Source organism: Callorhinus ursinus, unplaced genomic scaffold (assembly GCF_003265705.2).
Source record: "Callorhinus ursinus isolate GAN/ISIS: 27379988/994484 unplaced genomic scaffold, GSC_fseal_2.0 scaffold4, whole genome shotgun sequence".
NCBI classification, from domain to species: domain Eukaryota; kingdom Metazoa; phylum Chordata; class Mammalia; order Carnivora; family Otariidae; genus Callorhinus; species Callorhinus ursinus.
Window position 1 is genome coordinate 125,337,300 of NW_027397066.1, and position 16,919 is coordinate 125,354,218.

Below are 16,919 nucleotides of genomic sequence, written 5' to 3' on the forward strand. Positions count from 1 at the left end.
ATACTCCCAAATAGGTCACTTATTTGTGTTGCTTATGAGAGACATGTAATTAAAAGGTCACAGTTGAGAGTCTAAAACTCCAGGTATAGCTTGGACACTGGGTGATGGAATAGTTCATCAATATAGGTAGTACAGGGGGTGGCCCAAGATGATGGCATAGGAAGATCCTGATCTCACCTATCCTACAAACACACCAAACCACAGCTACATGTGGACAATTCCCTCTGAAAAAGAAAAGAAAATTAGCAGAAGTGTTCCTCTACAACAAAGGATAAAAGGACCATCTCAAGATGGGTAGGAAAACCAACCCATCAAGAGACACAAAGGGTTGTAGGGAACTGAGATTCTCCTCTTAAAAGGCTTACCTAGTCTCACTCATCCCAGGACCCAGTACAAAAGTCACAGTTTGGAAAGCACCTAGACTATATGTGAAGGGAATTCACTTGCTAATCTTAAGGCAAGGGTCAGGGGATGGCTGGGACTCTCTTCAGAGATGGACACACTGGCAGATGCCATTTTGCACTCTCCCCCAACCTAACACAGGCAGGTATGTCAGATTTAGTGCCATCCTGCTGCCTTGCTAAGGCTGGTGGGGGTGGACGGTGGTGGCACTGGGTGGGGCCCATGAGTGTGAGCAGTCACAACATTCTCCCAGTCCCTTGCTAAAGCTTGTGAGCATGGGGGTTTGCAGTACTTACTGCTCCACTCCCTGGCTGGGGCCAGCAAGTGCCAGTGACCATGACATTCTCCCAGTCTCTTGCTAAACCTAGCAGGTACACACAAACAAAGCACTCTCCTACTGCCCCTCTAAAGCCCACAGGCACATGCAACCAAAGCGTTTTCCCACAGCTCTGCTGAAACCAATGAGTGTGCCCTGCTCCCTATACTCTTCACCTGCTTTACTAAAGTCAGAGCCTTGGCCACTAGAGCCAGGCAACCAAGGGGATGCCCCTTGGTTGCCTGGCTCTAGTGGCCAAGGGGGTTGACGTTCCTGGGCTGCACAGTACTGCAATTAAAAAGACAGCTCTTGGCACCCCCAGACTACCACAATCAGCAGACTGAAACACACCCCCAGTCTTCCTGTAAAGAAGGTACACTTACTTGTCCTAGAGCTTCAGCCATCTTTTTAGTATCTATTTCACTTATTTCTGCTCTGATCTTTATTATTTCCTTCCTTCTTCTAACTTTGGGTTTCATTTCTTCTTTTAGTTCCTTTAAGTGCAAAATTAAACAGTTTGAGATTTTTCTTGTTTGGTTTTTTTTTTTTTTTTGAGGTAGGCCTGTACTACTATGAATTACTCCTTAGAATTACTTTTGCTGCATACCATAGATTTTGATATATCACATTTTCATTTCCATTAGTCTCTTGGTATTTTTAAAATTTCTCCTTTGATTCTTTTGTTGGCCCAATGGTTGTTTAGTAGCCTGTTGTTTAATCTCCACATATTTGTGATTTTTCTACTTTTCTTCTTGTAATTGATTTCTAGTGTCATACCATTCAATGGTCATGCTTGATATGATTTCAATCTTCTTAAATGTAATGTGACTTGTTTTGTGGCCTAACATGTGCTCTATCCTGTAGAATGTTGTGTGTGCACTTAAGAAAAATGTATGTTTTGCTGCTTTTGGATGGGATGTTCTGCATAAAGCTATTCAAACCATCTAATCTGTCATTTAAGGCTGAGGTATCACTATTAGTTTCCATATGGATAATTTATCCATTGACATAAGTGTGGTGTTAAAGTCCCCTACCATTATTGCAGATTTAATACCTATACTTCTCAAACTCTTCCAAAAAATTGAAAGAATGAACACTTCCAAACTCATTTTATGAGGCCAGGACTACCCTGATACCAAAGCCAGAGAAGAACATCACAAAAAAAAAAGAAAGAAAAGAAAATCGAATATGGCAATTTTTTTATTATCATTAGTATATTAAAATGTTTATCATTTATTTGTGCACATTGTGCTAAGCACCATGTTAGAAACTTTATATGTTATTTTTAACCTTTTCAACAAATATTTTCCAAGATTCAGAATTCTGACTCTAAATTCATGCTTGTTTTCACATAGTTTTTTTAAATTAGTTTTTAGATATCCATCAACCATTTATATGATATGCCCACTTACTTACTGGTTTTGTTATATAGTTGTCTGATATTAAAGAATCCAGTTGGTAGAAAAATAGATGATAAATATCAATAAAACAAACAGGGTTCTAGAGGGGAGGGGGTTGGGGGGATGGGTTAGCCTGGTGATGGGTATTAAAGAGGGCACGTATTGAATGGAGCACTGGGTGTTATACGCAAACAATGAATCATGGAACACTACATCAAAAACTAATGATGTAATGTATGGTGATTAACATAACATAATAAAATTAAATTAAAAAAAAAGAAAGAAAAGAAAAGAAAATCACTGGCCAGTGTCCCTGATAAACACAGACACCAAAATCCACAACTAAATATTAGCAAACTGAATTCAACAATACATTAAGATGATCACATACCATGCTCAAGTGAAATTTATTCCAGGGGATGCAAGAATGTTTCAACGCCCATAAATCAACCAACCTGATGCACCACATTAACAAAATGAAGGATAAAAATCATATGATCATTTCAGTAGATGTAGAAGAAGCATTTGATGGAATTCAACATTCATTTTTGATAAAAACTCTCAATAAAATGGGTATAGAGGGACCACACCTCAACTAATAAAAAGGTCATATATAACAAACTTAGAGCTAACATCATACTCAACAATGAAAAGCTAAAAGCTTTTCCTCTAAGATCAGGAACAAAACAAAGATGCCCACTCTCACCACTTTTATTCAACATTACATGGGAAGTCCTAGACACAGCAATTAAGAAAAAAAGAAAAGGAAATAAAAGGCTTCCAAATTGGAAAAGAAGAAGTAAAGTCATCACTATTTGCAGATGATATACTGTATATAAAAAAAACCCATAGACTCCACCAAAATACTACTAGGTTTAATGAATGAATTCAGTAAAGTTATAGGCTGCAAAATCAACATATAGAAATATATTATGTTTCTTTATGGTAATAACAAGCTATCAGAAAGAGAAATTAAGAAAACAATCTTATTTACTAGTGCATCCAAAAGAATAAAATACTTAGAAATAAATTTAACCAAAGAGATGAAAGAACTGTACTTTGAAAACTATAAGACACTGATGAAAGAAACTGAAGATGACAGGAATAAATGAAAAAAACATACTATGTTCATGGATTGGAAGAATTAATATTATTAAGATGTCCATACTACCCTTAGTAATGTACAAATCCATTACAATCCCTATCAAAATACCAGTAGCATTTTTCACAGAACTAGAATAATCCTAAAATTTGTATGGAACCAAAACAACTCCAAACAACCAAAACAATCTTGAAAAAGAACAAAGCTGGAAGTTTCATGCTCCAGGATGTCAAACTATGCTACAAAGCTATAGCGATGAAAACACATAAATCAATGGAAGAGAATAGACAGCCCAGAAAAAACCCCACACTTATAAAGTCAAGTAATCTGTGATAACAGAGGTAAGAATATACAATGATGAAAAGACAGTTTCTTCAATAAATGATGTTGTTAAAACTGGACAGCTACAAGAATGAAACTGGTTCACTTTCTTACACCAAAAACAAAAATAAACTCAAAATGTATTAATGGCTTAAATGAGAACTGAAAATATAAAGCTTCTAGGAGAAAACTTAGGTAGCTCTTGAACATTGGTCTTAGCAGTACTTTTTTAGATATTTCTCCTCAGGCAAGGCCAACAAGAGCAAAAATAAACAGATGAGACTACCTCGAACTAAAAAGCTGTTGCACAGCAAAAGGAAACCATCAACAAAATGAAAAAGAAAATCCTAATGAATGGCAGAAATTATTTGCAAATGACATATCAGGTAAGGAGTTAACATTCAAAATATGTAAAGAACTCATACAACTCAGTATCAAAAAAATCCAATTAAAATATGGGCATAGTATACCTGAATAAATGTTTCTCCAAAGAAGACATACAGATGGCCAACAGACACATGAAAAGATGCTCAATATTACTAACCATCAGGGAAATGCAAATCAAAACCACAATAAGATATCACCTCACACCTGTCAGAATGGCCACTATCAAAAAGATAAGGAATAACAAGTATTGGTGAGGATGTGGAGAAAGGAGAACCCTTCAGTATTATCGGTAGGAATGTAAATTGGTACAATTGCTACAGAAAATAGTGTGGATGTTCCTCAAAAAATTAAAAACAGAACTACCATACAATTCATCAATTCTACTCTTGGTATTTATCAAAGAAAATTAAAACACTAATTCTTAAAAGATATATGCACCTTTATATTCAATGTAGCATTATTTACAATAGCCAAGATAGGGAAGCCACCTAAATGTCCATCAACAGATGAGGGGATAAAGATGTGATGATAGATCGACAGATGATAGACAGATGATAAATAGGTGATGATAGATGATAGATAGATGTTGATACATACATACATACATACATACAATGGAATATTATTCAGCCATAAAAAGAAATGAGATCTTGCCATTTTTAACATGGATGGATCTAGAGGGTATTGTGCTAAGTGAAGTAAGTCAGGCAGAGAAAGACAAATATTGTATGATTTCACTTACACGTGGAATCTACAACAAAACAATGAACCAACAAAACAAAGCATAAACATACTCACAGATACAAAGAATAAATTAATGGTTGCCAGACAAAATAGATCCTAGATATTTATTTTGAAACTCAAGACTGTTGCTTATGCAAGTTGCTCAGGGGTGTGTGTGTGTGTGTGTGTGTGTGTGTGTGTGTGTCTATAGTTCTTTTTGAGTTGAATGTTTATGCTGTACAAGAGTATCCAGGGGTGTGGGAAGTGGAAGAAAGTTGCTTTATATGGACAATAAGCAGCAAAAAAGGTGAAACAAAATTAGTGCAAGGACAGGTGATCCTGGCCTTAGAATAAAAGTGGTCCCAGAACTATTGGGTTAATAAAGATAAACCAGCCCTTTTGTTCAGATTCTCCAGTTTGACCAAATCTGAAACTGTCAGCAGAGTAGATAATTCATAACATTTTCTCAATGAAAAGAATGCAGTCAGAATTTTATTTAGAAAAATCATAGATACATTGACCAGGTGACTATTCAAAACTCGATTAATTTAAAATCTACAAAGGAAAATTTATACACATTATATTTAACACATGCTTTACCTTGATCATTATTCTCTGCAATCTTTTGCGTTCAAGCCATCCTCTGACATAGGCCTGTATGATGATGATCATTCTAACTACTTTTTTGGTATTTACAAATTTGGTCCTTTCCCGGAACACTTGGAAGATTTCTATGTGTGGTCCAATTCTTTTAACTTTATTGTCAAGTTTACCACTTTTACTTAGAATAGACTTTAGCCTAAAAATAAAATATAAAACTTTCTTATTATAGTTAATAACAAAAATAATCACTTCTGAAAAGTCTTAAATTCATTTCAATCATAAATGTGTTAAAATAGGAAATATATTATAATTTGTACATAGATTTCATATACATCACCTGAACATGTCAATAGGATTCTCCAAAGAAGTTTGACTATGCCAGAATCTATATAACATATATAAAATGAACCTTGTGAAGAAAGGAAATCCAAAAGAAAGCAAATTTGTCAAAGCTTATCCATAACTATTCAAAAGAGCAATATATAATATTTAAGGAACAAAATATTTTCATATGACAGAGCAAGTTAGTCAAAATAACTTTCTTATCCCAGAAGCTATTTAAACTAAAGACTACAAAATTATTTGGCACTGATATTCTGCTTACCAATCATCTGAAAAGTGATTTTATTTTCCAAAGGCTTTCAATCGAAAGGCATAGTAGTGTGTTGTTAAGGTCATGGACTACAGGATCACAGGAGCAAGCGACCATAATGGAAACCATGACAAGCCCTGACATACTGATGTGGAAGGCCCTTGCAGTGATGATAAATATGTGGGAATACTACAGACTTTCTTCTATAGACAGACAGACTGTAATCTTGGTAATCTTGTATCTACTTTTTTCATTTATATATGTTGTATTTTTTATATGGTAGTCAGTTTTTTCTAAGTCATCCAAAGTTCAAAGGCAAGTTTCCTTGCAACTTTTAGCATACAAAAATCCTTTTTTTCTTGGTAATTGCTTTTGTTTCTACAGGTTTCACAGCTGAAATTCCAAGGAGATGCCCAGATCAATTCACATACCAGAACTGAGTCTTGCCCTAAAAAGTGACTGCATATAGATCTCTGGAACCCAGGCCCAACTTTCTTGATTCTCAGAGTGAGTATCATGACTCTGTTTCTGCATTATTTTTCCCTCTGAGTTTATTTTGATGTCTGCAGTAGGCTGGTTCTTGAGGAGTCCTGTTCTACTTTGTACAACAGACATTATTTTTCTTTCCTTGGTGACTGAAATGTTGGGAGTCTGATTTGGATTATTTCACCCAGCCATCTAGCCTCTGTTCGGTGGTAGATGATAGATGACAGGGAATCCCAGCTCAGTCTTTTTCATTTGTCTTTACTATGAGTCTTGAAGTTTATGATATGCCTTGTATTACATGTTGTTTGAACACCAGTATAGCTAAAAATATTTGAGACAATTTTGTTCCCACTAGAATGAAAATCAGCTCCATATCAAGAGACTTTCATAACAAGTATTCCTTAGGGATCTTTTTTGATTCCCTGACATTCCTACTCCCAAGTTACCACAACTGAGGAGTGAAATTTGCTCAGGCACAGAAAACTGTGTTCCATATTCATTTTTAAACTATAGTTAAAGTTGTAGAATTAAGGCTGTTCATTCTCTTTGTGCTTGTGTGTATAAATGAAAAAAAAAAAGTCCTTACTCTCCTTGCAAAGGAAAGGTTAGCCTTGTACAATGTTCTCGTAACTGTAGCTCTTTTGTATCTATGGCTGGTTCTTTCATTCTCTCGAGAAAACTTTTTTAGATTGAGTCAAAACTATATATCATTTTGTGTTCTGGAGAAATATCCCATTTAGACAAAGCTACCAGAAAAGGCAAAGAAAATGAAGCAAATTTTTCAATTTGTTTGTTTAAATTAAAATTGATTTTGAATAGCTTAGAAGAGAGCTCTGCCTTCTAAGAGGATTTTTGTTTGGTTACTACAACAATTTCTATGAATGGGCCTCGATGTCTGAAATAAACTGGTACTGAAGATAAAATGTTAATCATTACTTCTGACTGTCCAGAGTTTCAAGATGTATAGTGAAATCTAATGAATTCTGAGTTCCCGGCTTTTTCTCAGAAGAAATAAGAGAAGTGTTACAGAAATACCCAAGTGAGCGAAGTTTATACCCTAAGTTCCATGCTCTAACAAGAAGAGGGAAATAAATCTTAAAGAGCTATGTGTGATTGTAAAGTGATGTGTGTCGTAGATTGTTGAAGCACAAGAGCTCTGTCGGTCTCTTAAGTTGCCTCGAATGTCCCAGAGTTCTTAGTCAAAGTGTGTGAAAAGTGAAAAGTGTGTGTGTGTGTGTGTGAGAGAGAGAGAGAGAGAGAACTGAAATTATTTTGGTTAAAAGCTATAGTTAATATGAGTGATTAGAACTATATTAAGTAAAAGAATTATGAAGAAATGCAAACATGTTTATAAAAGGATGGATGTGTATTGTCTGTTTTTTTATCAACTTAAAAAGAAAAAAGTTTTGGGGTGCCTGGGTGGCTCAGTTGTTAAGCGTCCTCCTTTGGCTCAGGTCATGATCCCAGCTTCCTGGGATCGAGTCCTGTGTCAGGCTCCCTGCTCCCCAGAAGCCTGCTTCTCCCTCTCCCTCTCCCACTCCCCCTGCTTGTGTTCCTGCTCTTGCTATCTCTCTCTCTCTCTGTCAAATAAATAAATAAATAAAAATTTTTTAAAAATTAAAAAAGAAAAATGTTTTATCTTAGGCCTTAGACATATGGACTCTGATCATTAGTACATCTCTAAATAACCGGAATGCTAAAAATAATGGAAAGGGAAATTTGAGGTTGAAGAATAATTTATAGAAGGCTTGATGTAAAGTGAATTATATTTACAAATAATGGATTTGAAAAGAAGCTATAAAATACATCAAATTTTGACCAAGTTAAGTCAATTTTGATGAGCTTGATCATAAAATAGAGAAATGCTCATGAATCCTTGACTACAAAATGTTATTTAAGTGGTATACAGAAAGAGTAAGATTAGAATTTGATTTACTTTCTGTTACATTGACAGACCGAGTTTTGAGTCTACAGTCTGCTCTTAATTTAACAAAGGAAAAATCATTTCATGCCTTCAATATAGCTTTCCTGGACAACAAAAGTTACTTATGTCACAAAAATATTCCATTTATCATAATTATCTTTTTGTTTTCTTTCTAATCTACTTCTTGCAAAATCTGGTATTCCTAATATCTAATGTTACTGTGGCTGTGTTACATTTTTTTATACTCTAAAGGCACCTATGACTTTTGGTTCCTCTAACAATTCTTTCCAATATCGTTTTCTCCAAGTTCAAACCCCAAACTTAAAAACAAACTATTATGATACATTTTAACCTATCTTTTGGGTGTACCAGATGGCTTCAAGACCACACCAAAGATTTTCTTCTTCACTATATAAAAGGAGGGATGCTAAAAATGGTAAAGTATGTTTAACATAGTTATAGAAATGAACCAAAGATGAATCTTTTTTTGACAGAGAGAGTGAGAGAGCACAAGCAGGGGGAACAGTAGAGGGAGAGGGAGAGGCAGGCTCCCCGCCAAGCAGGGAGCCCGATGTGGGGCTCGATCCCAGGACCCCACGATCATGACCTGAGCTGAAGGCAGACGCTTAACCATCTGAGCCACCCGGGCACCCCACCAAAGATGATTCTTGCATATTGGCCCCTATGTTGTTTACTTCTTACATTAGGCTAACACTTGAAAGCCTGCTGGCTCCAAACTCAAAATTCTTAGACATCCAATTGTTTTAAATATCTCCCAAAAAAAGTATAGTTTCAGCCATTTAGAGACTGTCTGCTTTGCATATCACACAAAACTGCAACCAACATCTGCTAGCCATACATAAGATAAACCTTAGGGCTGTAAAAGACCCCCAACCCACTACAGATCAGAACTCTCTGATCCAGAGACTTCCCATCTTGCTGCTGAGTGACCTACCCAGATATGTAAGCCTTCTCTTTGACTTCCTTCTCTGAGATAGAATCTACTTACCCACCTATTAATGTGTGTTGGCCTTGTGAATTGCTTTGGCCAAAAGAACCCAATGGAAGTTATGTTCTAGTTTTCAACATGTGTTTGAGAGGCCTTGAACAGTTCCATTCTCTGAATCTTACATCAGCAGAAGAACAAGCCAGCAAGCCTCTTAAGGATGAGAGACCACATAGAGAACAGACAAGTAGTACCCACTCAAGTGAACCTGGGTGGCATCAGCTGAGTCTAGACTAGATCATCAGAATTGCCTCATGAGAAACAAGAGTTGTTGTTTTAAGCCATTAAGTCTTGTGATGTTATTATAGCAACAGATAACTGATACACATATTTATGTTTTTACCCAAAAGCTAATACAATAACTGGCAAATTGATTTTTATTTTTTTAAAAGATTTTATTTATTTATTTGACACAGAGAAGGGGGAGGAGAGAGCTAGCATAAGCAGGGGGAGCGGCAAGCAAAAGGAGAAGCAGGATCCCCGCTGAGCAAGGAGCCCGATCCGGGACTTGATCCCATGACCTGAGCTGATGGCAGCCGCTTAACCGACTGAGCCATCCAGGGGCCCCTCAAATTGATTTTTAAAAAGATTTATTTCAGGGCACCTGGGTGGATCATTCATTAGGCGTCTGCCTTCGGCTGGGGTCATGATCCCAGGGTCCTGGAATCGAGTCCCGCATCGGGCGCCCTGCTCCGCAGGAATCCTGCTTCTCCCTCTCCCACTCCCCCTGCTTGTGTTCCCTCTCTCCCTGTCTCTCTCTGTCAAATAAATAAATAAAATCTTTAAAATAAATAAATAAAAATAAAAAGATTTATTTCCACCAATTAGTAGTACTCCTGATGAACATTTTATGGGATAAATTTTTTAAAAACTTGAAGTTTATCAGTGCCCTCACTGTGAATAATACATTCTTATTTCAAGGTGATCAATGACTAAATCCTTATGGAATGAACGTTTATGTCCTCAATAAAAGATTCCGTTCCTCTCCACTCTGATACTGTTGGTTGTTAAATCAAATATATAATAAATACACCCCTTTTAGTCATATCTTCAACAGGTGGCTTCTTCCTTTCTTTCATACTTGTCCAAAGCCCCAAATACAAGTTATAGCTCATAAATTATGTCTTCTGAAAGAAATATCAAAAGAATGATAGGCTATAAAAAATGCATTTTCCCAACAATTTCTAGTAGAAGGAAAAGACTTATGACTACAGGCTTCTCAATTTAAACTGATATCATAAACATGAACCTACTGTGTGGCTCTTTTCATCCACAAACAGACAACTTTATGGGGTAGCCTGCCTAATCCCAGATCAGCAGAATAAGACTTAATTATCTTGGACTGAATAAATGAATTAAATTATTATAAATATTAATTTTTGATTTAAAAATATGAAAAAATGCTTGTTTTCTTTATGAGGATCCACTTATAAAATTCAATTTATTTGGCTTTACTTGTACAAATGAGAATGAAACATCCTTAAAATGGCACGTGAATGGTTCCAAATAACCCCTAAGAACTTCAGGTAAAAAAATCCTAATGAAAATTTTAATGTAGATCATAAGTTAAGAAATCACCAGAAATAGGGGCACCTGAATAGCACAATCAGTTAAGCGTCTGACTCTTGGTTTTAGCTCAGGTCTGATCTCAGGGTCAGACCTAAGCCACCTGCCCACCCCCGCCCCGCCCCAGTGCTCAGCACAGGGTCTGCTTGAAGTTCTCTCTCCCTCTTCCTCTGCCCCTCCCCCCTGCACTCTCTTTCTCTGTCTTTCACTGAAATAAATAAATAAACTTAAAAAAAAGAACTCACTAGAAATAATACTATAGAAATTAAGAACACATATTAATTTATTTTATCTACAAAATAACATAGCACAATAATTCAATATATATAAAATGTCTTTATTATAGAAGTATTTATTTATAAAGTTTTAGTAAGAATCAATACTTTTTTTCTACAATGATGTAATTGAAAAATCTAGTTTGTATCTCACTTTCCATACTAAATATCACATTTAAAGGCAAGTCATTTACCTAGATGTGGTGGTTCCTAATTAGGAGCTGGACTCACTTATTAGGTGAAAATTATTGCCACTAAGTCCTAAATAATAACCAACCTGGTCCCTCTGCCACTGCCTAAGAAATTCCCATCCAATAAGATAAAATTCTGGACAAACAAGGAATATTAGGAAAACTTAAGATATTAACAAGAGAAAAAGAAAGCTTATACCTTGTATATAATGTAGGTAAAATCTAGAAGAGGAAAATGGAATGATTCCTGAATATCAGCTTCAATATAGGAATGATAAAGACAAGAAAATATTTATGCCACATAAAATCACTTTAAAAGATGATGACACTAGGGAATCTGTCAATCTTCTTGACAGAAGTCACTAATGCCTTAGTATCATATGATTCTAGTTTTGCTAACCATACAGTATAGACATTTTTATGCTTTAATCAACATTTCTGATTCCATCTTTGTTATTGAAGTGGCCCAATTTAAACAGCAAGTTAACAATACTGAATAAAAAGTGCTGAACAAACTTATTTTGTCAAAACCTTAATTAGAAGTGCAATCTGACTACAAAACCAGGCTGAGAAGCAAACTGACAACTCATCTTCCCCTCAATCATGAGCAACTGTACACATATTACCTTACAGTCAGGAAAAGAAGAGCTTCTTTTATCCTGTGATAAACAAACACAGGTACAGGCATACTTTGGAGATATTAGCAGATTCAACTCAAGACCACCACAATACAGTGAATACCAAAAAGTGAATACTCCAATGAAGTGAGTCAAATGAATTTGTTGGTTTCCCAGTGCACATAAAAGTTATATTTACACTATAGTGTTGTCTATTAAGTGTACCATAGCATTATGTCTAAAAAAAACCAATGTGCATACCTTAATTTAAAAATAATTTATTGCTTAAAAAATGCTAACCATCATCTGAGGTTTCAGTGAGTTGTAATCTTTGCTGGTGGAGGGGTTCACCTCGATGTTGATGGCTGCTGACTGATCAGGGTGGTGGCTGCTGAAGGTTGGAGTGGCTGAGGCAATTTCTTAAAACAAGACAGTGATAAAATTTTTCATATCGATTGACTCTTCCTTTCATGAATGATTTCTCTGTAGCACATGGTGCCATCTGATAGCATTTTACCCACAGCAGAACTTCATTCAAAATTGGAGTCAATCTTTTCAAACTCTGTTGCTACTTTGTTAACTAAGTTTATGTAACATTCTAAATTCTTTGCTGTCATTTCATCAATATCTTCATAATATCTCCACCAGGATTAGATTCCATTTCAAGAAAACACTTTCTTTGCTCACCCATAAGAAGCAACTTCTCATCTGTTCAAGTTTTACCAGGAGATTGCAACAGTTCAGTCACAACTTCAGGCTCTACTTCTAATTTTAGTTTTCTTTCTATTTCCACCACACCTGCAGTTACTTCCCCCACTGGAGTCTTGAATCCCCAAAGTCATGCAGGAGGGTTGGAATCAACTTCTTCTAAACCCCTGTTTATGTCAACATCTTGACTTCCCATGAATCACAAATGTGGCTAATGGCACCTAGAATGGTGAATCCTTACAGAATGTTTTCAATTGACTTTGCCCAGATCCACCAGAGGAATCACTATCTGTAACAGCTACAGCCTTACAACATGCAATTCTTAAATAATAACACTTAAAAGTCTAAATTATTCCTTGACCCATGGGCTGTAGAAGAGACGTTGTATTAGCAGTCATGAAAACAACATTAATCTCATTGTCCATCTCCATCAGAGCTCTTGGATGATCAAGTGCGTTGTCAATATTTTGAAAAGAATCTTTATTTCTGAGCAATAAGTTTCAACAGTGGGCTTAAACTATTTAGTAAACCCTGCTATAAACAGATGTTCTATTATCCAAGATTTATTGTTCCATTTATAGATCACAGGCAGAGTTGATTTAACATAATTGCTAAGGATCCTAAGATTTTTGGAATGGTAAATGAGCACTGTCTTCAACTTAAACTCATCAGTTGCATTTACCCCTAACAAGAGAGTCAGCCTGTCCTTTGAAGTTTTGAAGCCAGATAGTGACTTCTCTCCAGCTATGAAAGTCCGAGACGGCATCCTTTTCCTTAGAAGACTGTTTCATATACAATGAAAATCTATTATTCATTGTAGCCACCTTCAAGAATTTTCTTAGCTGGACTTTCTGGATAACCACTGCAGCTTCTCCATCAGCACGTGCTACTTTATCTTGCACTTTTCTGTTACGGAGATGGCTTTTTTCCATGAACCAACCTCTGCTAGCTTCTAACTTCTCTTCTGTAGCTTCTTCTCCTCTCTTAGCCTTCACAGAACTGAAGAGATTTAGGGCTTTGCCCTTGCTAGATTAGGCTTTGGCTTAAGGGAATGTTGTGATTGGTTTGATCTTCTATCCAGACCATTCCAACTCTCTCCATATCAGCAATAAGACTGTTTTGCTTCCTTATCATTCATGTGTTCACTGGAGTAGCACTTTTAATTTCCTTCAAGAACATTTCCTTTGCACTCACAACTTGGCTGTTTGGCACAAGAGGCCTACCTTTCAGCTTATCTGGGCTTTTGACATGCATTCCTCACTAAGCTTAATCATTTCTAGCCTTTAGCTTAAAGTGAGGAATGTGCGACCCTTCCCTTCACTTGAACACTTAGAGGCCATTGCAGGGTTATTGATGGGCCCAACTTCACTACTGTTGTGACTCAGGAAATAGAGAGGCCTGAGGAAAGGAGACAGATAGGGGAATAGCCAGTTGGTGGAGCAGTCAGAACACACACATTTATGGATTAAACTTGTCGTCCATATGGGTGTGGTTTGTGGTGCCCCAAAACAATTACGGTAGTAACAAAAATCACTGATCACAGAATCATAACAAATATAATAATGATGAAAAAGTTTAAAATATTGCAAAAATTACCAAAATATGACACAGACACACAAAGTGGGCAAATGCTGTTGGAAAAATGTTGCCACTGGACTTGTTCAACACAGGGTTGCCACAAACCTTCATTTTGAAAAAAAAAAAAAAAAGCTACTATCTGCAAAGTGCAATAAAGTGAAGCACAGCAAAACAAAGCATGCCTGTAATTCTCTCTAGACTAATCTCTAAAAGAAATAGAAATTTAGAAAAGCTGTATGTATGAAAATATCCATCATAATTTCATTTATGATGGGAGAAATCCAGAAACAAATATCTAAGTAAATTGTGTTATATCCAATGATAAATTATGAGGTCATAAAAGTGATGTTTATGAAGATTATGTAATAACTTAAGAAAATGCTTACAATTCCAAAAAATGGTATTAAGAGAATGAAAACATTAAATTATATGCATTATATGATTGCAACATTATTTTTTAAGTGACATATATAAATAAGGCCAGAAAGAAACATGCCAAAATATCATTAGTGACTGTATTAATGCAGTGGTTCTGAATCAACGGTGGCATCTAAGAAATATTTTCAAGGAACTCCTGCTTAGGGCCTATCCTTATAGATTCTGATTCATCTCCTCCAATAAAATGAAAATCCATGATTAAATGCAACGTTGTAAAGAAAACCTTAGGTTTAAAGAAAAACGATTACAGTTGACCACCAAACAACATGGGTTTGAACTGTGCAGGTCCACTTACATGTGGATTTTTTTATGATACAGTACCGTACTGTAAATGTATTTTCCTTATGATTTGCTTAATAACATTTTCTTTTCTCCAGGTGACTTTATCGTAAGAATACGGTATATAATAGATATACAAAATATGTGTCAGTTGACTTTTTATTATCCGTAAGGCTTCTGATCAACAGTGGGCTATTAGTACTTAAGTTTTGGGGGAGTCAAAAGTTATATGCAAATTTTTTATTGTGTGGGAGTTTGAAATGCCTAACCCCCATGTTGTCCAGCAGTCAACTATATTTGTTTCTTGTTTTCTATTTTGTTCAGATTTTCTGAAATAGACTGATGTGCACTGTACAACATAAAAGAAACATATAATAATTAAATCCATTAATAGGAATAGTAGCTGCAATTTTTTATTAAACATTTGCTTCAGATATACTTTCTCCTTTAACCATCAAAATAATTTTATTGGATAAATGTTAATAGCTTGATTTTATACATTGATGCAAAAGAAATTAGCTTACTTCTGAAGATCATGAAGCTATAATTAGCAGTCAGAATTCAAAGCCCTTCTTACCTTGTATGTGATAAAATCAAAAGAGAACAAAATCATCATGACTTCAGAAGGGTTGGCCTTGGAAATCCCCAATCCCCAGTTGGTTAGGATGATTTGGGTGACTGGCTTTAGGTTTTTCTTCTTTTGTGTGTTTCAGCAGTATTGAAAAGATACAACCATATCACATATACTGAGATGGGGGAAGAGCATCGTGGCCATCAAATATATGGAGGCCAAGTAACTTCTGATGAGAGAATCAGTAGGAACTGTCCTTTGTTTACCCTCTAAGTGTAATTTTAAAATTCATCTTCTTTCACAATGTCTTAACACAATTCTGATAGGGAGAAAATTCTCATTTTTACAGATTCTTACCACTAAAGAGTCTCTATAAAACTCTTCTAGAAAATCTTTATGAAGATAAAAATGTGAGTCATTAGAGGCTAGATAGATAATAAAGCCAGTTTTCAGCACTGAAGAGACTACCTGCTTGGTCCTCAGGCTGCCACCTCCTACTAAAGTCACCCTAAGAAAGCTTGAGAGAAAGACCAGGGCTGGCTGTGTAGCTGAATTTGACTTTTTCACTTGAAGTTTGACAAATCTATGACCAAGGTATGAAATCAAATAGTTTTCAGTGAGAGAAGAAATCATTAAGCAAGATTACATGTGAGAAAAGATACAATAAGTTAATTAGTAAGTTAATCATGTCTGAACATTAGACACTGGGCTTGGCAAGCATTTGAACAGGGAATTTCCTTTCAACTGGTAATGCTTATAGGGTAATATATATTAAACACTAAATCAATTTTAGAGTTTGGTTCAGATATTGCTACTAATTAGTTTTGGCTGATACTGAAGTATTTTGTAAGCTCCATTTATAAAAGCACTGCTTGCCCATCTGTTCATAGGTTGAAAGTGATTAAAGGATACTTATTTTGGCTGTTGTAAAAGCCAAATACTTTTTAAGCTGCAAATATGTGACAAAACCAGTTAAGGTTGCCAAGTTCAGAAATATATTAAAAGAGATTTGTGACGCCTCCCTCCCCCAATTCCTCTTCCAACCTGCATTATCGAAAAGTAAATATCACTGTTTTCCTGATTAGACTAGCATGCCTCTTTGTCCAAATGCTTTGCAATTTGGTTATAATTTTCACAATTTACCCTGATTTGGATCCTCTGCTACCAAGCTGTGTTGGGGGCTTTCATTTCCTGTATGTGCAGCCTTGAAGTAGAAACATGTGATGCCCTCGTGCTTTGAATGCCAGATTTGAAAGCAATGTGGGTAACGAGAGAAATAAGTTTGCAGCCTACTTTAATCCCCCACATGAGGTCTGTTCAGTTTGAAAACAATGCATTAAGTTCAGCATGGAGTTTTTTTTTTTTAAAGGAAAGAAAGAAGAAAGAGGAAAGAAAGAAAGAAAGAAAGAAAGAAAGAAAGAAAGAAAGAAAGAA

General features: G+C 35.8%; 1 protein-coding gene across 3 annotated transcripts in view; it reads right to left on the reverse strand.

Moving 5' to 3' along the window:
• Positions 1–16,919, reverse strand: part of IQCM (IQ motif containing M) — a 434,938-nt gene that overhangs the window by 191,957 nt on the left and 226,062 nt on the right. For all 3 annotated transcript variants that reach the window (XM_073892341.1, XM_073892342.1, XM_073892339.1), the window contains one exon: positions 5,252–5,450. In XM_073892341.1, the coding sequence (XP_073748442.1) occupies positions 5,252–5,450 (199 nt within the window). The remainder of the gene's footprint in view (positions 1–5,251; positions 5,451–16,919) is intronic.